This window comes from Montipora foliosa, chromosome 6, assembly GCF_036669935.1.
Source record: "Montipora foliosa isolate CH-2021 chromosome 6, ASM3666993v2, whole genome shotgun sequence".
Lineage (NCBI taxonomy): Eukaryota > Metazoa > Cnidaria > Anthozoa > Scleractinia > Acroporidae > Montipora > Montipora foliosa.
In genome coordinates, this window is record NC_090874.1 from 18,302,839 (window position 1) to 18,327,838 (window position 25,000).

The 25,000-nt window shown below is 38.4% G+C and overlaps 2 protein-coding genes and 1 long non-coding RNA gene across 3 annotated transcripts in view; all 3 read right to left on the reverse strand.

Annotated features, from left to right (window-relative positions):
* Positions 1–1,949, reverse strand: part of LOC138006877 (uncharacterized) — a 2,557-nt gene extending 608 nt beyond the window's left edge. Inside the window, exons 1-3 of the long non-coding RNA XR_011123950.1 lie at positions 1,761–1,949; positions 808–916; positions 1–573 (exon numbers count right to left, since the gene is read on the reverse strand). The exon at positions 1–573 is cut by the window's left edge and continues 608 nt beyond it. This is a non-coding gene — a long non-coding RNA (uncharacterized lncRNA). The remainder of the gene's footprint in view (positions 574–807; positions 917–1,760) is intronic.
* Positions 1,950–20,309: 18,360 nt separating this feature from the next.
* LOC138008793 (homeobox protein Nkx-2.5-like) lies at positions 20,310–23,047 on the reverse strand. Its single transcript, XM_068856094.1, has 2 exons — positions 22,532–23,047; positions 20,310–22,398 (listed from the first exon to the last, which is right to left on the reverse strand). Exons 1-2 carry the CDS (start codon positions 22,839–22,841, stop codon positions 21,989–21,991), a joined length of 720 nt encoding a protein of 239 aa, XP_068712195.1. The 5' UTR covers positions 22,842–23,047; the 3' UTR covers positions 20,310–21,988.
* A 1,621-nt stretch (positions 23,048–24,668) lies between these two features.
* The window catches only part of LOC138006875 (homeobox protein Nkx-2.5-like), a 2,751-nt gene continuing 2,419 nt past the window's right edge, over positions 24,669–25,000 (reverse strand). The window contains exon 2 of the mRNA XM_068853486.1: positions 24,669–25,000. This exon is cut by the window's right edge and continues 1,486 nt beyond it. The gene's annotated coding sequence lies outside the window, so the exon portion shown is untranslated.

The window sequence follows — 25,000 nt, forward strand, 5'->3', positions numbered from 1 at the left end:
GATATGTCAATCTTTTACTTCTTAAATCTCAAAACAGGTTTAAGCGGTTTGAAACGGTTCATTTATAAAAAGGTAGCACACCTCAGCTTTGATAGTTGTCCTAATACACCGTTTATACAAATTGTTAACCGTACAGCTATGAAGAGGGAGGAAGTTGCCATTTGCAATCTTGTTAAGTATGGCCAGCCTCCTCGTAAACAGTTCGGGCATAACCATTTCTGGATATCGGTTTTGGGCTGTGTATATGGTAGAGATCAAAACGAAAATAAGGTAAGCTTGGCCGAGAGGTACTGGAAACAAGAAGAAGCTGTTTTTTTTTCTTTGTGGCGGCCATGGGCGGCCATGTTGTAATGCTTTAGTAAGCCGAAACAAAATTCGGATGTCCTCTACAATCTCGCATTCTGGAAGAGTAGAGCGGATTCTTTCCAGCACGAAGTCTTTGTAACGCCGTGGTCCTTCCACCCAGAGCGTCGCAGGAATATAAGGTCCTCCGCCAGCGTGTTTGTTTCTAGAGAACTTCTGGGTAGAGACTGGCGTGGATGTAAGTGTTGGTTTTCTGTTGACTTCCCTATTCTGGGTTACAAGAAAACGAAATAAATAAGGGTGAACCAAATAACGCGCAGTGAGAACAATAGGGACGAGACTGGTTTGAGATCGCAGAAAAAGGATAATCTCATTTCTTTTCCGTATAGAACGACTAAAGACAATACCTTGCTATTCTCCGATTTTTAAATAAGTATATATCAATTTTCAGTCCAACAAGCCTTTACAAAACAGTAACAGTAAAGCAAGAAAACAGTAACTTACCCTTCAATTCTGGTTATTTTTCCACATCGGAGCAAACCATGCAGCTGTGTGTTTAAAAAGTGCTCAACCCTGCCGATCTGTTTCCCTTTGACAGTGCTAAAGTGTTTGTCTGTGGAAATGTTTAAGATAAAGAAGGGAGAACATAGATTGAGACAAAATTTCAGATTTGTTAAATCAGAAAGAAAATGAATAATGGCACAAAGGAATACTGAGAACAGTGAGTGGGCTAAAAATAGTCTTGATTATAGAGGACCAGTTGTTTCGAACTGTCTAGATAAGCTGACCAGACGTCTGGAGGGTAAAAGACAATTTTAAGAAAACTCTTAATTAAAAGAAATAAGAAGACCCTAGAGAAAATCTCTTCTGTAAAAGGAACAACTGTCAATACCGATAAGGATATGGAACATGTTATTTGTAATTAATTTTGTTTATGGAGTTAGTGCCTTAGGTAAGTAGGTAGGCCGACATCAGCTGTGTTTACCTGCCAGTTTTCTGACCTACATTGAAAAATAAAGTATGTATGTATGTATGTATGTATGTATGCGCTGTTGTTTTTACAAACGCTCAAGTTTATGCATAATAAAACAATAGTTACTCAATTCGGTTTTCGCATGAATTATCAATGCTTCCGTTTGTTACTTATCCGCCTCCGGCAGCCTTCGGATTCGGAAGTTAACACAAACCTCGGCCATGATAATTCTTGCTATCATGCTCAAACTCATCCAATTATTTTTAAATACATGACACTAATAAAAAACCACACACTGAAAGATATAGTCTGCCAATTGTACTGTAGTTTAATATGGTAATGTATGCACAATTTAGTTGATTACATGTACTACATGACCTTCACATAATTATGCCGGTAATAATTTTACGAGGGAACTGACTTGTCCAAAGATTGTGCTCATTAAAGGAATCAAACCCTTGTTTGTATTTTAATATTTTTTTACCATTTTTCAAATGTGTTTCTTCCCCTGGAGCAAGATTTGAATCCAACAGCAATGTTCCATTGGAATAAACAGGTACTACACAGACACTTGTTAGTACTTTGATTTGTTCACGGTTATCATTGTGCACAGTCCACTTCCTGATAAGCACCTGGTCATTGTCAATAGCTGTAAGAATGTCACCAGATGGAACTTGAGTCCTCGACTTCCGTTGTTAAGTTATTTACATGTAGCAAGGCATCAGTGACATTGGTTTTTCCTCCTGCAAGGTGGATCTTACCATGGATGTTAAGGGCAAGTTTACTACGTGTCACAGAGTATACCAAACATCAAGGGGCTGACAAAACAGGGTTAATAGAATAGAGCTGATCTGCAGTTAATGCCTTATGAATTGGCTAGACACCTTCGTGGCTATTGGCATTGATGGCACCTGTCAAAACTGAGTTTCTGGCCTGAATCCATGTATGGGGGGGTCACATTTAACATAGCAGGTAGATTCTTGTATGTTTGAGTACAAGAAAAGATGTCAGTTTTCACCCTTCCCTTGTCTGAGCGAAAAATGGTTGAAGTAAGCAACAGTTTATCTTCAGTACTTAGCTTATTTGTTTCCGATACAACGGTTATTTCTGTCCAAGAAGATGAAATTATAGCTTTCTGGCACATGTAACTGTCTCCTCTTTTTCCATCAACACAATGTTGTGCATAATGGCACTGAACCCGTGACAATACGTCTTTACCTGCTCTGATTTATTGTCCTCGCCACTTTCAGTTTCGCTTCCACAAGTTTTTGTTGCTTTCCATTCCATGGGCTGTTCGGAGGTCTTACGGGGTCGTCCTTCTCCTTTGGATTTGCAAGCTCTACAAGGACAATTATCCCTAATGTAGCTTGTCCACACATATGGTTCCTTCTTTGTGGCAATTTCCTCTGGATCGGAAACTGCTGGAACTCTATAGAGAAATCGCTTGCACCCGGAGTAGATTGAGGAGGGATGAATCTCTCTGCTGTCGTTATCGACAATGATTTGAAATTTCATCCAGAGCTCCAATTAAAAAGCTTCTTTGTTTGCAACACTGACCCTGGTCCGCGGCAGATTTGTGCCACAAACACGACAAAGTGTCTCGAGGTATTGAATGTGTTCATCCATGCTGTTGGCCTGCATGTTGATCTGAAATTCACTGCAACATAATAATGTACGCTTAAAGGCGTGATAAATAATTGTACTTTAATTTTAAAATGCCCGGCCACAACGTATGGTTAAAATGTTTACGCGATACTCCGATAGATCTGAACAAAGGGAATCGGCCAAGTAGTTTGCACACTAACAAGCACCTTCACCGTCGACTTTTCTCTCTCATCGCAATCGCCATCAATTCTTTGTTTGTTCTGTGTGTTTGCTTGTCTTCTGTAATTTTGCGAGGTTTCGTGGGATATGGCTGAGGAACAAAGTCGCTAGGCTCGAACAAGAGTTTCCCTTAGGTCCCACTACGACACCCAGTATCTAGTATCCAGAAATGGTTATGACCCGGACTGGTAAAAGTGCCGGATAAAGTCAACCTTCTTATCATGGACGGAGAGATGCAGGGAACGGGGGAGGAAGATACTTGTGGCTTGCATGCAGTCGCAAGTGCGCTAAGTATCGGTGTAGGAATTGATCCAGCAACAATTACTTACGATGAAAAGGCGGTGTGGAAACACCTTTTGAATTGTCTAGAGGACCAGTTCTTGGCAATGTTGCCACATAGTACCCGATTGTCACTGCACAAGAAGGGGATTAAGAAAACGACATTCCACCGTGTCAACTGACGATGAACTGTACAGTTCTTGGGTAATAGCGTTCCTCAGCTTTTCACAGCTGGCCGGCAGCCCGTGAAAATACTCGTTCAACGAATCAATCCTTCTCATGATTGACTTAGGGTCACTTAGCATGAGACCGTTGTTGTTACGGCGGAGATTGCACCGACTGGGTAGCAGTTTTGTAGCTGGGCCCATAGCGTGATGCTTTTCCATGAATATCTTTAAAAATTAGAGTAAGATCTTTGAAAATGCTGATTTTGTGCTTTTTGCCATTTTTTTTAAAATTATGTGCAATGCAGTAAAAGTAGAATGAATTAAGAAAAAAATTCACTCAGACCGCGCGATTGGTATACTTAAGACACTGCAGAAATGGTATTCAAAGGTACTTTTCGTGTTCTTTACATTGCTACCTACCTGATGGAGCACCGTTATGCCAGCCCAAGGGCAAGCGTGTGAGCAATAACCACTTCGATTTACTTGCGAAGTATTCTTAGTTTTCATGTCACGCAAGTATCACGCAAAGAAAAAATAAAATCGCTTACCATTCAATAAATTAAGGAGAGAACTTGACATATTGTAGAAGGATAATCAATAAAGACCTTGTCAAAGTTTAACGGCTGTGCGATATTACAATCTCGAGTTATTCGGCAAAAGGTACCACTAAAAATTGTAGTGTTTGGTATGGAGACTCCATGTTGGTGTCCGGAAACCAGTGAAAACACCTGGCCCGGGTTGCTCGAAGCATGGTTAGCGCAAAGCATCGTTAAATACCATGGAAAACTATGAGTTTTGATACCTCTTAAGCAACGGTTAGCGCTAACCAGGCTTCGAGAAACCGGCCCTCAAACATTTTTTCTCTCTGCTAAACTTGAAAACATTCGCTTAGACACTTCTCTTAACATATTGGTTATTCACAATTCGAAAACACAAGGCGAATCGGTATTTTCGTGTACGTGACATGTTACTCAGAAGTAATCCATATTTCACTCATTGTAAAAAAGTTGAAATGCAAACTGCTCTATTTTCAAAACAAAGCATGCTACCGATCTGAAAACAGGCCAGAAGATATATCTTTTCAATGTTTTTTACCCGATGAAGGTAAAAAACTATCTTTCGGTAAAATTTCTTCCCACAAAGTACCCAATAAACAGCACACTGTTTGCTGGTTATTTTCCTTTCTTATTTTCCTCATTATTTTTTTCTAGCAATTACAAGTAGCTATACTACAGAAGTAACTATTGATTTTTAACATGCTACATTCAGTATTGCAATTCGCGGAGGAATTTGCCGTTTCATGCTTGTCCATTGCTACTGCATGTTCTGCGCGGAAAGTAGAAAACTCTAGAACGCACGTTCTGGGTAACGCCTAGTGGTAATCACTTACACTTACACTACGTTATCAAAGCCTTATAAATTGAAGTAGTAAAAATTTCAAGTTCAGTTACTGTTCAGTGATCGTGGGATTCGCTACCAGCCATTCGATATTTTTAGTGCCTGGTCTCTGTCGAGCTATCTAAAGGTAAAGTCACTTATTTAACGTCTGCAGTTCCTTCAGCTACGAGGCTGGTATCAATGGAAGCCGACGGTGCGCCTTTTACCTCCCTCCCTCTGTCAGTGCTCCGGTTTACGGATATTTAAAGCTATAGCTATACGGATCAGAGGAAAGTCGAAACAGACGTTGAAGTTACCGAGGATCGAACCGGGGACCTCTCTCTCCGAAAGCCGCGCACTAGCCATCTGAGCCACGACTGCTCCTGCAGTCGTGTCTTTGTGTGAGTCGTCAACCGAAGAAAGTTTTGACAATTTACCTCTTCAAATTTGTTGATTTCATTATCAAAGTTTTGTTCTTGATTTCGCTGGCCTCTGATTGACGAAATTGTTTCGTGGGTCTAAAATGACTTGTTACGTTGTGTTATTGCCAGTTACGATATAAATTCTTTTAAGGATCTGTTAGTTTTTGATCATTATTTCTCTCTCTACTACCACTACCACAACCACTACCAGTGCTACTATTGCTTCAACTACCGTCTCTGGCATGCTGGGTGTGCAATCAAATATTTACTTTTGCATCTCCCTGCTTAGCCATGCTTTTCGGACTAGGCTTAACGCATGTATTACAAGCCCAACGAACAGCACAACAAGTGTTCTTGCATAAACTGTTAAACAAGATGGTTGGTGATAATGCCGGATGCAAGCAAGCCATAAAGCAACTATAGCCAAAGCAAATGGCACTCCCAGGAGTCCCCCCAAATATCCCAGGACAAACCGCCGCATTTGCTTGGTTTTAACTTGGCCTCAATTATATTTAGCCTCATTTAAACAAAGTCATGATGATCACTGATGATTAATAATCAGCATCATTGTTATTGTTTTTATAATATCGCGTTCCGTTCATAACGCGCTCCTTGAATAACTTAGTTTCACAGACACGCCCTTCGCAAGGACAGATCGAACGTACGCGGATCATCACCCATTGCATCTAAAGGAGCTGACTGTTACTCTTGGCGCGATTTTTACACGTATACAATTGCTTTGTTTGAGTTTGAAGATATCTCACTTTAGTCTTGACATGGTTTTTACTTCATTTAACGTGAAGAACCCGTGAAACGTTATTTCAGAGGAGATGTGTTGTTTTCTGAGGTCATTCTTCGCTCTGGAGAATAACTGGAGATTTAAGCTATTTTGAAATGATGTTTGTGTTAGTGGTTACCACCACTTCATCCGCAATGGACTGTAGATAACAATTACATTCATTAATAAGCCAAAAAAACCTTATGGCTAGAGGGATGGTAAAGTTCAAAAACAAAACAGTAACCCAAATACCTGATGTTGAAATGAAATATCGTTGTGGTATGGTGAATTCTTTTTATTTTTTATTTAATTCAATACTTATCCAGGGGCATCCAATTTAGCAGTTTAAATGGAGCCCTGACACAGCACAAAACAAAGACATTAAAACATTAAATGCAGCATGTACCGCTGGCGTTACTGTTTAAGATGGCCTTTTAGTTTGATTTTAAATTCGCTGAACGTCTCTACTTGCCTAATGTTTCTTAGGAAAAGAAACCCACGCCTCATCGACCGTGAAGGAGGTGCTAATGAGATCCCAGGAGGGAGAGTGTAAGTCTCTGATGAAATTTGGGACTGAGTAGTTTTTATAACTCCGACATTTGACATTTTCAGTTCTAATTTTACATCGATGCTCATGATAGCTCATGATCGCTGAATTATTGAGATTTGCCAACGTTGTGTAGCAAGCAGGCTCCGGAGCTCTTTGTGTCTTTCAAGTCGATGATTTACATGAAGACAACTGAGTTTTTCTTATTTAAGGAATTGAGGTGAACATTCAGTCATCGTAGTCAACGTCGTGACGGTTGGGTTGTCAGATCTGAAAATGTGTGTGTAACACTGAACACACTTTTCTGCCTACCCCCCATCCAGCTCCAATATTGCTTCTCCATGACTAAAAGCCAGTTATCACCAGCCTCTGAACTCAGCATTGGAGGGGCAAAGGAGGAGGGCTAAGTGAGTTTTCGAGCTAGCATATGAATGACCTTCTGGGCCTTCTTTTCTAGGAAAGTGTTATAACTACCTTTACTGGCCTTGGTAGCCGCCAATCTCGTCCCCAGGGTCCGCTTTTCTTTTGGTCAGAAGCAAGAACACGGACCGGGCCACTTCCTAGGCAGGAAGTCCGTAAATCACGGACTTCCGGGACGGCTACGCACGCTCAGAAATTTGAAACAGCAGTGGTTGTCAACGGTTACAAAAATGGACCCTCACTACGACTGCGCATAAATTGGAAGTGACCAGAGTCCGTGTTCTTGGTGCTGACCAAAGAAAAGCGGACTCAGAGGGGACGAAATTGGGTAGCCGCGATCCCGGAAAGTAGAACTGCATCATGTAATGATGATTGCAAAGATATATTATTATGCACTGAATCGATCGTTCTGCGAAATTACCCACCACTGCGTAAAAAAGAGCCAAAAAAGACTTTTGTTTTTGTAAACTCAGCTAACTTGTAACTTACAAGTTGTGTTACGGTTTGGTAGCGTCAAAACAGTTGGTTTTCTTGAAGAAACATAGCTTATTTTTAACTGTAGTAAGTTATCGGATGTTTCAATTAGTTTCCTTTGAACAGTTGTTCAAAGTAAATAGTGTCCTCCTTTATTCAAAACAGTGTTTGCAACACCTGGAACTCCTGGCAAATAGAAATAAAGGACATCATTTTTGTGAAAACTGTGTTTTTTAGTTAAAAAAAAAAAAAACACGATTAGGTGAATAATTTGAAACCTCGGAAGCAAAGTTAAAAGCGCTAACATTTCCGAAAAATGAAGCCAGCCTACTTTCATTCATTAGTTTCACCGCGTTCAATTCAATTTACTTTAGTCTCTGTTACTTGGTCTCTCTGAACATTATCATGTGTTGCCAATTGTGTTTCATTGTCAATTTCTAGATGTCACATGTGTTCTCGTAATTGGTTGTTCCCTCAGTTTATTCCCCAGTATACTGAGCACGTATACTGTTCTACAACTGATTACTTAGCGGCTTTTTCCAATTCTTCAGACTAATCCATCTTCACTATTTGTTCAGGGCTTTCCGACTGAACATTTTAAATTTTCCCATTGATCCTTTGAAAGCTAAATCAGAGAAATTCGCCGATAAAATACACTTTGGTAATTAACCGGTGCCGATTGTTTACATTAAGGTCGGAGAATACATGTATATAATATCTAAGTCTTATGTTGTTGCACACTATATATTTTTATTTATTGTGTTGTTTTTCCCGTCTATCCTATTGAAATGCTCCAATCATAACACACAAGCTGTACATTACAATTCTTTTCTTTTTTGGGCCACGCGTATGTTGTCATGATTGTTGATTCCTAAAAACAGTATTTGCTATTGTAAACTAAAATGCTTTTGTAAGATGAAATCTTTGTGTGCGAAAAGGTCCGTCCTTGTAAAAAGCTGACAGTTCTCTTATTTTTTACCTTAAAAGATGTTAGTTTATGAAGGAACGTTTGGATTTCAGTTGAGAATTGAACAAGAAACATTAACCGTTGACACAAGAGTAGCAAATTTTTCTAACGAATGAACGTCGTTAAATACATTTTATTATTCAAACATTCATTTAAAATTGCTGAACTGTTGTTTGATTTTGGGGGATTTTTGTTTCTATTTAATTCTCTATGTAATTAAGTTTAACGCAATTTTGCATTTTTTTTTATCATTCCTTTCAAAATGAAAGCGTGGCGTAGAATAAGACGCCGCCTTCTTTCTACTTGGGCTGTGAAACGCTTCCTCTGATACAACTGAATGACAGCCAGGAAGCGAGTTTCCTGGATTTCATTTTTTACTTATTATTGATTTAAAATTAGTCACAACAAAAGAAAAGTTCTCTTTTATTCGCTTTGTCTTAAGCACCTTTCCAATCTGTTCTGTGAATGATTGCGCAATTAGCATGGACATGATTCAATGGCAGCTCCTCATTGGCATGTGAAGAGTACGTTTACGGTTTCAATTTAAAGAATTTTCGGGAAAAATAAGAAGATTTCTTGTGCCCCCGAGATCAGGAGCTAAGCGCATAATTTCCTGCCGAAATATAAAAAAGAAGCACTATTTTCTTTGAGTTGTCCTTTAAACAGGTAATTTAAAAATGAGTCAAAAAGGAAATTAAAAGCGCGGCACCACCGTAAAGTGCAACAACAATGTTTGGGCTTCTGATGAAGACTTCATTGTCAATTGCCATAAATTTGAGCTGAATACAAAACCGGAAATGTGCTGCCGACAGGATTTTTTGTCGTAATTTTCAATAGCCAGTTATTGTTTCTTTCTCTTTTAACTTAGGTTGAGTGACTTGTCAATCTGTTGCTCGTGCCTGCTTTCACACCTTATGCTACCGCGCAATTATTTTTCACATACGATTTCTCATATTGAAACCAGTACGTAAAAGAGTACCTTTTTTGTAATTTTTGGCGCAGGATCAAACCATGAAACTGAAAAATGTGAAGTTCTTTCTGTATATGTTATGTAAAAAAAAATTGCTGAAAAGATTCAGACACTATAGATTATCTGGTAATCAAGAAAGGCATTTTATCGCTCATAAATTGTTTTAATTTTCTGAGGAGACTACTTTTTGGTCCAATTAGTTAGGATATAGTTACAGCGTAAAAGGAATACTTCTTTGAAACCAATAACCGTCAATACTAAATATGAACGATTGTAAGGTGTTAGACTTTTTTATTCGGTGACAAAGAAGAAAATTTCGCTCTTCGTCTGATGATGAGGTGATCGGCCTGAGCTGTTCTTAGCTGTGGTCAATACAGCAAACCAAATATAGTTATAGTCTGTTGTTGAATAAGATCTTAAAAAATGGATTTCTAAATTAAATGATTTTCTGAGCTATTGGTGTACCTTTGCATCTGCCAAGTTGTGAATACACGTAGGAATATAATAGAATAGATATTGATTTCATATATTTTGAATTATTTAATCTGAACGAAAATGTTTGACAGTGAATAGGAGTAATATTAGTTAAAACTTTCACCTCTTTTTAAACCGGCATGTATATTGGTTTCTACTTATTCTACTTATTCTGAATTTAATACCCTGAACGAAAATGTGTTACAATGAATGGGAGCGCATGATATTCGTTAAAACTCTCATCTCTTTTTAAACCGGCATTTATATTGGTTTCTCTCTTTGTTTCCCTTATTTTTTGTGAGATCAAGTTTTAACTACTCTGCTCGAATTCGTGATCGTCAATTCTTGTATAAAAATGTGTCTTTCGAGCTTCATCGAAGCAGGAAATTTACGAAGAACTGCACATTTATAAATTTTATTATAATAGTCAACATGCAAATGGGATAAAATCTGTTATCTTTCGGAAATTAAACCTGAAAAAAGAAAGCTACGAAATCACAGACAATTACATTTTCTTCCACCGACTGAGTCGGTGTAATTTCGCTTACACAGGTCTGCTTAAGAACATGAAAAATAATTGAAAAAAAAAGTTTAAGAATTACAGTCTTCGGCTAAATTAATTATTTGGACGAAGTGATTGAAATGAAATGGATTAAGTGCAAATTCACTGTCTCGCTTTCTGTATCTACTTTGATTTTTAATTGAATGCCGGGCACTTGGACACGAATGCCAGGTAGTTGAAGCTGATAGACCTTTTACTTGGAACACTTCGTCATGTGTTGACCACTGGAGTTGTATTTACCATCCTGTTCCTCTGACTCGGACCAATGTACTTATGTTCACAAAGTACTTAAATCAGTTTTTTCAAGATTTTGAGGATAAATTGAATTTCACTTTGAATGATGAGGAGGCACTAGCAATCCTGCTATCGTGCATGATTCTATGATTCTCAGCAACTTCACCGAATATAACTTTGCTAGAGAGGACACTTATCATTTCAGCTTTCAACTGAAGAGCAGAGATAAAACGTAAGGGGAAAAACCGAGTTAATAAATTTATCATAGCAGGCAGAAAATTCGAAAAGATGATTGTCTGATTGCGGGGTAGACTGAGAAATTCGAGATTGCTTTGAAAATGACGTGAATAATTCAGTGTAATAATACCGTTGAAACATCGTTGAACTTGCCTCAGGGTTCCTTTTTTCTGAGAGTGCAGATACCATATTTGATGCACGGGTTTTTGACCGATGATTTGAATTATGTAGGGATTTAGCATCGCGATTACGGCAAACGGCATAAATCAGGTTGAAATTTAAGTCTTGGCAAGAATCAAAGGAGCTTGGTTGATTTTAGCTGATTTCTTGCTTTTGAGCAACATATTTCCATGGTTTTGAGACGAGCAATGGCCTGCCACTTGCGTCTGTCGTTTCCCGTTAACTCGTGTTTGGGGCAAACTGTGAACGGCAAACATCGAACTAATTTGAACACTTGCGTTTTGCCAAAAATGGAAGAAACTTCATTTATATCGGCTCATTTCTTGCCTGTTAGTGACAAGTATCAAGTACTTGAACTTCTGAAAAATGAGAGACCAGTTAGAATAAGAGATTTCGCATGCTTTTAATTATCAACAGCACCCTGCCTGTTGCCGTTTTCCGTTTCACGTAAACCCGATTCTAAATCTTTCTATTAAATGTACCATTACTTGAGAGGTCGAAGACTGCTGTAATTTCTGTAAAAAAATGAATTTATACTGCAGACTATATTGACACTGATACACTGGCTTCAAAAAATGGTGAGAAGCTGATGATCGATAGTTGTAGCTAAACCTTACCCTGTTCCAGTTAAGCAATAGAGGGCGTTTTCCGTGTTTCCATAGCTTCATCTAAACACGAGGGGGAGTTGGGAGAATTCGAGACAGTTATGCAAACCCGAGACGCAGTCGAGGGTTTGCATAACTGTCGAGAATTCTCCCAACTTCCTTAAGTGTTCACATGAAGACATGGAAAGACGGAAAAAAAGTCCTCTATTGCTTTTATAAAATATTTCTCAAAGATAATTCAACATATGAAGGGAAATGCTGTTTTTTACTTCTTGATTGAAACAGATTTCCTTGACACACGCTCATATTTCCTACTAACCAATCAAAACGCGCGTCTGACAATACATAAACAATCAAAATTCGTGTGATGTCACAGCCATGTTCCATACTCTCATCTAAACACAGCTATTGACCAATGAGAATGCGTGTACTATCCTAATTATTTTATATTAGAAATCGAAAAGGAGGAGACAAACTACCCCGAGACTCCACGTGTGCCTTAATCATTGTAATACATGTACTATCTGGCGTTTTAGTACAATACTTTGCACATGTTATTCTATTTTAGTACTAGTCATTACATGAGATCAATAATAATAATAATAATAATAATAATTATTATTATTATTAATATTCTTGTCCCATTTCATGTTTGTTCACCATTTGCAACCATGTTATTGTAAGTGAGTGAATCCCCAAACATATAATAGACTAATATTGACATCGACTTCGGCCTTGGTGAACTTTCTCTTTTTTTGTGGGTGGAGACAATGTCACTATGCGAGTGTTTATGGATTTTTGTCAACAATGCGTGTCCTTCGTAAGACTGAATCAATGTACAACTTGTAATATATGATCTACCTGATAACGAATTTTGTCTTAAAGTGTACCAAAATTTAATACCGTATTTTAAACGGCTGTGTCACGTTATTTTAGGGTGCCGAGCAGAAATCTTCAATTAATCACGAGTTTAAAACTTGAAAGCGGTAATGTGGAATTCCTTTACTTATAAAATTATCGTTACATCGCAAACAAGATGATTCTGAGCAAACACGGCCTTTATTCTGCCGATTGGCCATGAACTTGAAAAAATTCAGGCCGACTTTTTTCAAGGTTACCCAAATGAAGTCCGTTTCAATCATTGTCCGTTTGTGCCATCCATGCTTCCCTTTCCTTTTTCTGTATTTCTTTTAGGTTGTTTAACAGTTTTAAGTGGTTATTGCAATGTTTCATCCTACGTTGGGAATTTTGGGGTTCTTGACATTACATTTTGCGTGACGTAGGCCCTTTAATATGTCAAGAACAATTTCATGACGATCAATGTCTTGGAAATACTGTACCTGCAGTTGGCTTAAGTAAATAGTTATTCTAAACGTTGTCATGTGGTTGGAGATCGTTCAGGACACTGTTTGCATGCAAATGTCGGCAATGATGATGATGATAATAATAATAATAATAAGAACTAGATTTAGAATTAGAATTTATTAAACAACAACAAAAAAAAAACCAAGGTTATTTTAGGTCTGGCCTCGGTTGTCCGAGAAATGGAGATACACCATCAAAAGCAATCGATGACGATTGAAACTATTTGATTTATTTTCGGCGGCCAGTCCTTGACTTAGTTTCAATAGGATGGCGTCTACTTTTCGGGTTAAAAACGCTCAGCTAACTATATACTGATTCCAGGGTAAAGAGGGTTCTTAATATTTCCAAGATTAGCTGAAGTATTCAAGTAGTGCCATATCATGATCCCTCATTAATGTCCTTAATGAAAAATTGTAAATCTAGAAAGACGACTCTACCCGCGGTTTCAATAGGCCACTTCGGAAAATACCACTTTTTTAAGTGACATACAACTAATTTCTTGCAGGTTTCGTTATTTTTCGAACTTTCGCAAATCGAGAGCTGCAGCCTATTATTTGAAGGAAAAAATGTTTGAATCGTCTCTCTTGCGATGTTATGTTTTTTCAGACGAGCGGGTTTTGGCACTAAGATCAGTAGTACTTTGGGAAATACCAAAAGAACGATTGCCATTTAAAAGACCACTGAATTTTTGTATTTCTTTTATTACATAGCATCATGGGCTTGTAAGTCGAAGTTGCTATTGACACAGTGACTGCTATGTTGATTCTATGATCTCGTTTGAACTTGGAAAAAAAATCAACAACAAAAACAGCAGCAACAACAACAACTCTTTATTTCTCTCACTTATACAATTGATTATTACTAATTAGGAAATTGGGCAAAGCGTTTCTGATTAACAGTAATCTCGATCGTCACGTGGTTATCAATTTATCAGAAAGGGGGCCTGGATGCCAATAACATTGAGTATATCCGTGCATGAACGCGCGCAGTTCTTTACAATTTTCGAGCTGTAAATACAAAGTTCTGTTTTCTTCCTTATTTACTTTGCGTAGCTTTCTCGAAACTTTGACCATTTTGAAATTTTACCTTGTAGACGTCGTTTTAGACTGCATTTGTGACTGAGGGAAGCGCTGTTGTTGAACTTCCCATTGCAATTCGATTATATAAAAGCAAATCAGTATAATTTCTTCTTTTCCTTAAACACAATAATGATGATCAAGATAAATAATTCCTCAGCTGCTTTACGATCTGGGGCTTTTCTTGAACGCTACAACGCAAATCCTTTTAAGGTAATCTTCAATGCGTTCTTGTTCTTAGGGGTGTTTAATGGCGTCTCAAATTGCAAATAATGATGAAATGGATTTGTTCTTTTCCTTTTCTTCACTGAGTTGAATCTTATATAAGGTGTAGAACCCGGACTCGTCAATTGACTCTGGTAGTTCATTCTTTCCTTTTTCTGTTTCGTTCTTCCAGGGAATAGTGTTTTGTTCATAATTGTTGATGTTGTTGATTAGTGAGTACTGCCTGATCACTTGATTACAACTTTGTCGAATGGAGAACGGATAGCTAAACCCCACCCTTACCTCCCAGAAATTTGTTGTTTGAACAGCCGCAGCAAGGGCGGTTCCTCAATTACAAGGGATAGTGTGAGAGAATCTAGAATCGAGATTAGGAGTTGCGTTTTGTTCGAGTGGTTTGTAGCAGGTCGGAACACAAGAATGATTCGCGGATGACGCTTAATTTTCATGAAGCCGATGTACTCATACTTACCATTTAAAGGGAAATCAGAACCCCCTTTTGTTAACTAAAAACGAGGTTATTTCTTCAGTTTAACATCAAATGGAAATTGTCTTGAAAAGGTTGTCTATTAGATTAAAAAGAATTCGGGTTTTTTTTATTTCTACCCCTACCATGCTCAACGTTCATTTTAAATTACTGTTTATTTCACCTTGGAGAAAAAGTGTACACTAGAAAGGAACTTGTCCCATCCATGAGCGAATAAAACCACGAAACGAAACTGAAGTTTTTCTCGCCTGTAAGTATTTCTTGTTAATATCTGCATAGCATGTAAGGACCAATTTTTCAGTAGGGAATGGGTTTGTGAGGACAAACAGTCGCGCTGCCTGTGCGATTTAACTTTGGGATTCTTTCGCTAACCACTGCAGAACAATAACGTGGTAAGGTAACATTCGAAGGTTTATGGAAATTTCTGCTTGGTACGACGTTAAGTATGAGTCTTATGTGTGGCTCATTTTATTGTACGCAATGAACGGCTTGAAGTGATACACGTGAAATGCTGGCAACCGAGCGAGGTGATATTGGATGATAAACGTTTTCTTTGCATGCTGCCTTCTTTTTCGGTTTATTTCTCTATTAAAGCCGTTAAACACGCTAACAGTCTTTTCCATTGCCGTAGAAAGCAATCACTTTCATGTCCTCAGAGTGACACAGTTTTTTTTTTGCGAGATTCAAGGGTGTTCTTGAAATTTGTAGCTGTTATAATTTTTTTCCTCTAAGCATTTTACACCAGAGATTCTTAGAAAGCATGTCATGGCCTGTAATCTGTTCCTGTTAGGTTTTAGCAACAGTTGGGTAATTTGCGTTGTAATGACTTTTTGACGCATATGAAAGACAAGAGCTCACGCAAGTTGTGCACCAGTAGGTCATGGTATGTTCGCGGTGGTGGCAATGGTTGCCATGGAGTCGAGTCTCTTGCGGTTTTGGTTTTGTATTCGTATTAAAATTTATCGACTTATTCTTGGAGTTTCTCGGTGAATTACACTTCCCTGTGTGATAACCACAGCTGTATCTGTTTAGTTGTCGTGGTTTATGACTTGACAACGGCGTTAGGCCTAAAATTATTGTGAAACTTGCTAAGTGCTTGTGACTAGTAATGGACCTCTTAACCATGTCGCAAAGAGACTGTCATCGCCTTTTAAAGCACTCATTTGCCATCTGTTTTTTGCCTTCTCGTCTGAAATGATGAAAGTGGGCAGCCGAAAGTTCAAGTGCAAATGGGTGGTCGTAAATGGCGGCCTGTTTCAAAGCCATTAACTTGCGATGTCAAGTGATGTGTCACATCAAAGCGGAGCTTATATGAACGAGTAAATGGAGCTTTGAGGACTTTCAAAGTGTGCTGCAGCATATGATTTGTTTGTAGAGTAAAAAAAGGATCCTACTTCGCTCAAATCATCGGTTGAGTGTTAATACTTTAATCCCCTTAATTAAGTGCCATACGTTTTACAGTGTGCCTGTAGTTATCGCTGTTACTGAACCCTGCACTCGGTATCCCCAGGCATGTACAGTACTCATTTTTGTGGTCAAAAGTCTCAGACTTTAACTAATACGACTACTTGTTTCGGGTGCACTTGGACCCCCAGGAAAAAAAATCCTCTGGAACTCGTACCGAGCAATCTATTGCGGTCAGCAGAGTGATTTTTTGATGGCTTTAACCTGCGTTAAGTTATATGTTTAATTTAGAAAAGAAATAATGGGTGACGCATCAGCGAAATACTGAACAATTCGTAAACGAGAAAGAAAAAAGCTCAACCTCTTTCGGAGTGAGGGCAAGCGCAGCTTAGTTTTCTTCATTTTCGCGAATCGATATACACATTTATTTATTATTTTTTTTGCTTTTTATTTTTTCCATAATGATCCCAGAAAGCAGGTTTTGTTGTTCAAACAGGATTTGCGATAGCCTTCTTATGCAATGTTTTGCTGTTTTGAGGTACTCTATATTTTCATTTCTTATCGAAACAACCCCACTGTTTACACGAAGAGATCTGTTGCTCCACTATTTATCGGACGAGAGGTCAATGCGAGCCTTGCGTATATCCGTTTTCTTTGCTGTTTATGTGCGGGTACAGGATATGCTTGATCTTTGCCAAGACAAAACAAAGACACAGAAGACTCCCCTGAGACGAGCTTATGGCAGGCGTTGTAAACATACGGAAGTTATTGACCGAACAGCCAGCATTGTCCTCGTTGCGTTATGCCATCTGTGTCTTATTTCCGTTTTGGTTGAATACAGCGGAACAGTGCCAAAAAGTTGAGATTTTGCTCCAAACCGACTGTCGATCAGGAATTGCAAACCGTTTCGTGTTTGTCACGTTTCGTGAGCCATTTACGTATCCAAATGTAGTTGAAGCTGAACTTTTAGAAATGTGATGTTGATTATTACCGAATAATGACACTCACGGGATTCAATGATCATTTCTTTCAGCGAACTGCTTTTTCGGTGTGTTTCAAAGTCCACTAATTTTAAACGATGTTATTGTGAAAATAGAAAAAAGAAGAGTTTTTCGATCCACGCGAATGTTCAACAATACAATCGATCGTGAAAAAAGATAAAAAACCGATGGTTCATTTTACGAATATTAATAAGATTTCCCATTAGATGAAACAACAAATCAATGGTCTACTAAATAATAGCCTAATAATTTAGTTGAACTTAATCTTGGATAAGGACCAAAATAAGAAAAAAAAATCGAAAAGCACCATAATTTATGGGATCTCTAAAACAAAAAAATTGCCAAATCGGCAGCTCGACGTTTTGTTCACATCAGCGAACGTGATAAAATTTTAAGGTGCGTGAAATGAAAGTCATGGGTTTCATTGTGGTGGTTTCAGCGAATATGAGAGGAAATAGACTGCTTGTGAAACTGTACAATGATTCTGATTACTACCAAGAATATGTTTTTAGGTGAAACCGATTAAAATAAAATTGTCTTCCAAATCACGAAGTATAGGTTATGTTTCGTACCCTTAAAATATGTCTATTAGTTTAACACATTCTTAGGATTATCTCCATTTTCCTTGGGGAATTACAGTGGAAAACGTTTCAAAACGTTTTGAAACCAAGTGTAATTTGCAAAAAGAAAATTGAAAGGAAAAATTCGTCATTTAACTTCTGACAAAAACAAAATATGTCGACATTCCAACTGAATCGAACTTCGTTCTGTTTGATTTGTCTTTTTATATTTTTGGTTGCGTCGTACAGGAAATTATAGCGAATTTTCGAACTGTAGTTAATTGAAAACGTGTTCGAGGAAATCAAATTTTATCAATTCAACACTCTTTTCTAAACATTGGCTAACAAAATATCAATTTATATCAGTCTGGGACGAAATGCGTTGAATGCGGTGCTTTGAGAAGGGGATAAAAGACCGAATGGAGAGTGACACAGCTGATTAGTTGTGATACCCGGCTGGTTTTCTCTGCAGATAAAGCCACTGTTATAATTTTCTGTACTTTTCAGGAAGGCCTCTTCAGATATTATCGGCAAATAGCCCAATCACTTTCATTGTAACACCCGACACACTGCCGGATGTTGCTTGCTTGTCAAACTTGGCCGAGTGATAACGAAATGCAGTTTTACCCTTTAAATGCGAAAGAGATTCTCAAGAGTACCAAATGAACGCGCATGCATGCTGTTTCTTAATATTTCGGTATCTTGAAGTGTTTGATCACGCTACATTTGCGGTCCCGAATCCAGGATAAGATTTTCAATTGAGGGAATTTTTTCGGTTTAAAAATTATGTAAACAATTGTCCCTAAGAAAAACTGAAGAAACGGCGATAAAACGGTGTGTGTATAAGCATTGAGAATTAGTGTTTGCATGGGCTATCAGTCAGTTTCATTTGTTTCTGACAATCTTTGGCTCGGTCCAAGTTGCCAAGTCGTTAAAATAAAATGTTGACGCGGAAGATCTCTTATTTTGCTTCAACTTGGTAGCATGATAGACGACTCGATGCCCACCCACAAAACGGAACACCACTCTGGATAAATGCTGAAAACAGACATGTTTTGATAAATGGTTGATGTTGAACACAAAGTTCATGAAATTTTTCAGCGCCAGGAAGGCGCCTTTAACCCGGGAAAGCTGTAAATATTTTTCCTTCCCCGCACCCCAGAATTCCTCGGAGGCCACGGTGGCTGCACGAAAGCTGTATGCACATTTACAAAACGGAATATGCGACTGACCGCAAAAGCAAAAGTCACGTTCCGTGGAAATTCTAAACCACAAATCGATGCGGGCCAGTTTTTGTACTATGCCCGGATATTTGTTCCAAACTAAATCTATTTGGTTTTTTTTTAATGATTCAATGGTAAATTCTAAAAGATTCAATAAACAGAACCCGCTTTTCTTGGACATTCACACAATTAGTAGTGCTCGTTAATGGCCTCTATTGAGCGAGAATATGCTCATTTCGAGTCGTCTGTTCAGTTGGACATTTTGTAAAAGGGGCTTTGTCTAGCTGGCACTTAGTGCGATCTTTTGTTATTGTTTTGTTGTTCTGTGGACCGATGAGAGTCATTTAGCAAGTACACAAATTGCATGGCTAGCGAAAGGAGTGTCTTCTTGTTTTAATTCAGCTTCCCAATTTATAATCTTTGCATTGAAATAATTTTTGATTAAAAAAAAGAAAAAGCATGGAGATTTATCTCGATCTGTTCACATAGGCTTGCTTGAATAGCAATAATTTACGTTCAGTTTTTGAAACCACGTGCCTTTCAGTCTTGTGACGAATAAATGATTTGCTGTACAAAGGGGTTAATGTCATTATCACCAATCTTCTGAGTTGCTGTGTGGTCCAAAAGGCTTAGTGCAATATTTTAATTGTATCAAACTGGGTACCGCGACCGGCTGTTGGCCGACTTTCGATATCACTGGGATGAACTTATAAATGCAGTTTTTTCGGTTGTGATGTCTTCATTACACATGTACCGGCTACCAAATTTAATTATACGTTTCTTTCATCTTCCTTAAGTGGGTCGCACGCTGAAGTCATTAACAATAAAGTATAACTTGAGTAGTTTGCGGTGAATAAGAAAGCCGTTCAAAAACGAGGAAAGCACGGTTTGAGGCTTACATTTCACTGATAACCCGAGATATTTTTTCAAGCTAAAATGTTTTTGTTTGCTCAAAAATGTTTTCTTTGCTGTTTTTACTTCTTGACAGTGCATTATCTCGGTGGTGCTGAAATCGGAGAAGGCATTTAGTTTTGTGGCTCCGTTTGTTATGACAAGGCGAACAGAGGCTCCCTCACAGGGTATTATTTAAAATTTAATGCTTGTCAGAAAAGCACTTCGCTCTTTTGGAAGCGATCTGGGATTACAATGACCACGACAGATAGCATATCGAGGTAAAGCTTCTTCGATGAGCTACCGTTTAATGATAGCAATTACAATAGGAAAGCCTGCTATTACTGGGAATTGATTTTCTCATATTAAACACACACCTCTAAATAGAACACTCCACACAAAGCGATGCGATGATAATTTAAATGACCATTAACACCTTTAAACGATGTGCCATTCTCTGCAGCGAGTGGGCAAACAGGAAACCATGGCATTCGGAAAAAAAAAGAAATGCTAACATTGCCTAAACTAAAACAGGTCTTAGTTATTCATGGAAATGTAACTGCCATTAACAGTTTATTCAATCCTTGATGCATTTAGACCCATATGTTGATAATGGATCAAACAGATGGCTTTGTCTTTGGTTTCACACTTCCGTCGATCATCAAATTGTAATGAAAAAGGCTCTTCAAAGTGCCTCGGGGTTTTAATTCACGTTGTTATACGAAGGAACCTTATCCGTACGAATGACATGTCGAACGAGAGCCATTAAGCGAGTTGTAAGCGAAGCAATCTCGTCGTCTTGTCGTACAAATACGTTCCGTGGGAGGGGCACCTAAATGAGTATTAAAGAAGTGTTTTACAATTACATTAAGCCCCTGAATAAAAGTTCTCGTAATGGGCTCTAATGAGTTTCTTTGTAGTTGAAGAACGATGCACTGTAATCAAATTCAACCAAGAATAATTGCATTTCTTCGGTAGCGGTGATACTTCTATATCCTGCTACCACTCTAGGTATATCAATAAATCGAGAAATATCAACGATTTTCGACACCTTAAATTCTTGAGTGCTATCAGGGTTAACAAAGCGCTTGTCTTGCAAGTGAGTCTAAAGGCATCAATTAAAGCTAAAATAATTCAAAGGACGCATCGACAGTCTTTTTGCCTTTTTATCTTTATGTCCATACACTTCTGATCCTGTTTGAAATTTGACGTTTTCATTCTGTCGTGGTAAAGCATTTTTTCAACTTCAAAGCAAAAGAATCAGGATTATAAACCAGCAAATTTGCGTTCTCGAATTTGTTTTTATTTAGTTCACATCCATCTCATGACTTTCTTCGCTAACTGCTTACTACATATGTATGTGCTTTTCTTGTCCATGTGCTTATCTAAATAGCAGAAATAATGAGAGGCCTGATACTTGTTTTGCATGTCCAGTCTCTTAAACAACAACATGGTTGATAATTGTAACTATCTGAAGTACAAAATAATTAGAACTTATAATCTCATTGCTATCCATATCTAGTTATTGTTTTATGTGGTGACTACTAGTCACGATAAATTGTCTTCTGGTCCCTTCCTCAATCTGTACACTATCATACACACTTGTTAATCCTAATCTCGGATTAAAGGTAATTAAAACTCTACACTCGCGCAATCTCTTTTCGATGGTATAAGTAAACTTTAAGAGAGCGGGCCACTCCACGTAATTCACCCGACACAAGTGATGCACTTCCGCACCTAACCGTTTTGAACGTTATCCAATGCTTATCTTTCGACCAGCGCAATCCCGTTACGACGCCGCAGTTGTTCACATTTCACGTTGATTCATCGCGAACGGGAAGTCAAGAACAGTAGCGAATAAAATGTATGCAGCTCTTTGAATATCAGCGTTGTTCATGTTCATGAGTTTGATGAGAAAGGGTCTGTTTGTTGTTATAGCTTGGACGTGATTTGGTAATCTAGGGAGTCATCTGTAGAAAAAACCACAATGAGGTGCAAAATTTTGGGTGCTGAACGGCGCCATTGACAAAGAAGGTAGCCCAATGTCTTCATACTGTTTGTGGTCGTCGCGAACCAAAACTCGAACCGCTACTTTCTTTGCTGCACTTGGTGGACAGATCTCAGATGCTAATTGGCGGCGTTTTGTTTTGTAACGTCTGTTCTGAAACCAAATTTTAACTTGCGTCTCAGTTAGTTTTAAAGCACTTGCTAGTTCTGCTCTCTCAGGCCCAGACAAATATTTTTGATGGCTGAATCGCCTTTCCAACTCGAAGACCTGTGCGTGAGAGAAGGCCGCTCTAGATCGCTTCTTCCGTGGTTTAGTTTGTTGTTGCGGGCTCGAAGTCGAGGTGTGGTTCATATCTCTTTCTTCCGATTCTGCATTAAAGAAATCAGATCAAGTAATCAGATCAAACCCTTGCAATTAACAAATAATTGTCTGATTTACACAACTCGGCTGTACTAAGTCAACGGCTCCGTTGCACAACGAGAGACGGTTATTTTAACTTACTTTGATCTTTCACTATCTGCTCTCCACGTTCAATACTTTCTTCTAGGTTTTTTTCCGTGCAAAGTGAAGGAAGTGCGTTGGGAAGCGGTGAGGCATTGTATGCCTTGAAACAGCCAAGTTGATTTATGCCAGGTAGAGCACTTTGAAAGTATGTAGGCAGAGGCAAATATGTCGGCGAAATTGCATGACTGTGGACTGAGTGCTGGCCCCAAGTTGCAAAACAGTTGTTATTTTGCTGCGGGACATCACGGCGGTTCAGAATATCGGTGATCGAGAACGGTGTTACCGACGTTCGCATGGCTTCATTCATTATGTTATATTCTCAACTTGAGCTCTAAACGACGTTGAGAGGGGAGCCGGCGGTGATTGCAGTTGTAGCGTGAAGGCCGCACGCTGCTGCCCGATACAGAAATAGGATACCACCCGTAGATGTGAATCCTAAAAACGGCACTGGGAGACCTACAGGAATTTTTTTCAATATCATTATTCAGCCATAAGAAATCAAAATTGTACATTAATCGCCGATTGGTTGGTGCCCGCGTATCAGCTAGTGGCTGTTGATGGGAAAATCAAGCTAATCAGGCTTTCTTATTGGTTACTTGCTTCATTGACGTAGTTTGTTGACTTTCCATTAAAGAGTGCTGACACAATGCAATTAGAAAACACACGGCCTCTCAATTACGCAAGGGCTGGGGTCTTCTGAAGGTTGATCGAAAGATCAAGAGAAGAGGTGCAAATTACAGAGCGCTATTCAAAACACTCCTTGTTTATATAGATAACTCGATCGAAGAAGTTCAGGGAGGTTAACCTGTGTCGTTGGTTTATGTTTTTATTATTGAGATGATTAAAAATAAAGGGAAAAAAATCTTATATGACCTTCTGAGAGAGATTCACGTCTCACGAACGTCTATTCCGTTTCTGAGTTATGTCGAATGAACACGTTGGGCTGTCGCGTACCAGTATCCAGATTTGCGTACACACTGTTTCTGTTTTCTTTTGGCGATTTTCTGATAGTAAGGAGCACATGACTGACAGATTGCGAGGAATTGGACGAGATGGGAGGTACTAACAGTTTTGTTTTGTGAGTCTACTTGTGGAGGGCTATTTAGTCGATAATGACTTCTCACCCAATGCCAATCATTATGCCAGTTCTGCATACGTGTTAATTCGTTTATTATTTTACTATTGTCCGGTAATGTCGCTTAATAATTGCAGGGATTGACGTTCGAACAAAGGAGAACGCGCCATCTGCCGTGAGCCCATTGTTGACAAAGTTTACTTGCACTTTAGTAGATTTCCATAGTAAAGCGAGCTGGAACAGATTTTCATTCTGATCTCGTCTTACCTTTTAGCGGAAACTCAAGGAGTAGGAAGTGGTGAAATGACAATATTACGACATTTTGAAGGTTTTTTACTCAAGTGTGGATTGCTTTCAAGGATCTGAAATCAACATCATTAGAATGAGGCTCGAGACAGCCATAAACTGTTGTTAGCTAATGCGATTACTAAAGTCCGCCGAGTTAAAATCTTTGTTTGCTGCGTTTTCGTGTTTCTTTGACCTGCTTTCTGGCAGTCGATAAATTTAGTGTGAAATTACAGAGCGCTTCAAATCACTTGGGTATTTCACCTTCCCTTTTATTCTTGCTATGAAGTGTGAAATTTAAAGTTATTTCTTCGTTCAATTGTGGCCTTTTCAATTTCAGAAGCTCCGGTTTGATTTCAAAATCAATTTTCACTACACGAGCCTTTCCAACAGTTCGTCAGGTGTAACATTACTTTCGCTGTTTCTTTTGTTATTTGTATAGGATCGATTTCCGCGCCGAAATGAACTTGGTCTCTTTGGTGAAATGGGAGAATTAATCACAAATTTGGTAGATTTTGTTTCAAACAAAATGCTCGTTAGTCTTCTTTTTTTATATTCAGCCTTGTCCTTTCTGTTGAGTCTTTGAAATGCCTCAATTATCGGAGGTGCTTTTCTAGAATGACATTTTTATTAATGGCATATTTTAGCGAGGATTTAGGCTTTACTCGAACAGGATTGCCCTTTAGTTTCACCACAACCCTTAGACAATCCTCGACTGTGCGAAAAAGAAAAAAAAAAGCATGTAAAATATAGATATTGTGAAACCACAACTCATACCTTTTCTTTTGAAATTTATTCGTATTTATGGACATGTGTCGAAACAAACTAAACATAAAAATATTTAAGTTTAAAAAAAGTACGAAAGGTTATCCCATGTTTTCATGAACAGCTGACATTAGTAATGTGGCAAACATTTACCTCATCTTCGTATTGCAGTGAGGCACGGAACATACTTTAATGATAATAATGTCGTGGACTCTAGGCACAATGTGTGAACATCAATCGTCAATTAAATTGTAGTGAATGAATGTTATTATAAAAGCTACCATTCTGTTCGATGTTTGTCTTTCTAAAGCAACACAGTCCTGCCTGCCTTCATTGTTGTT

What these genes read in the sequence shown, in the direction of transcription:
- LOC138008793 (XM_068856094.1), bottom strand. Translation starts at nt 22,841, where the DNA reads ATGAATGAAGCCATGCGAACGTCGGTAACACCGTTCTCGATCACCGAT. An exon ending in GCAGATAGTGAAAGATCAAA is followed by an intron (nt 22,399 to 22,531) that starts GTAAGTTAAAAT and finishes TCTTTAATGCAG; the next exon opens with AATCGGAAGAAAGAGATATG.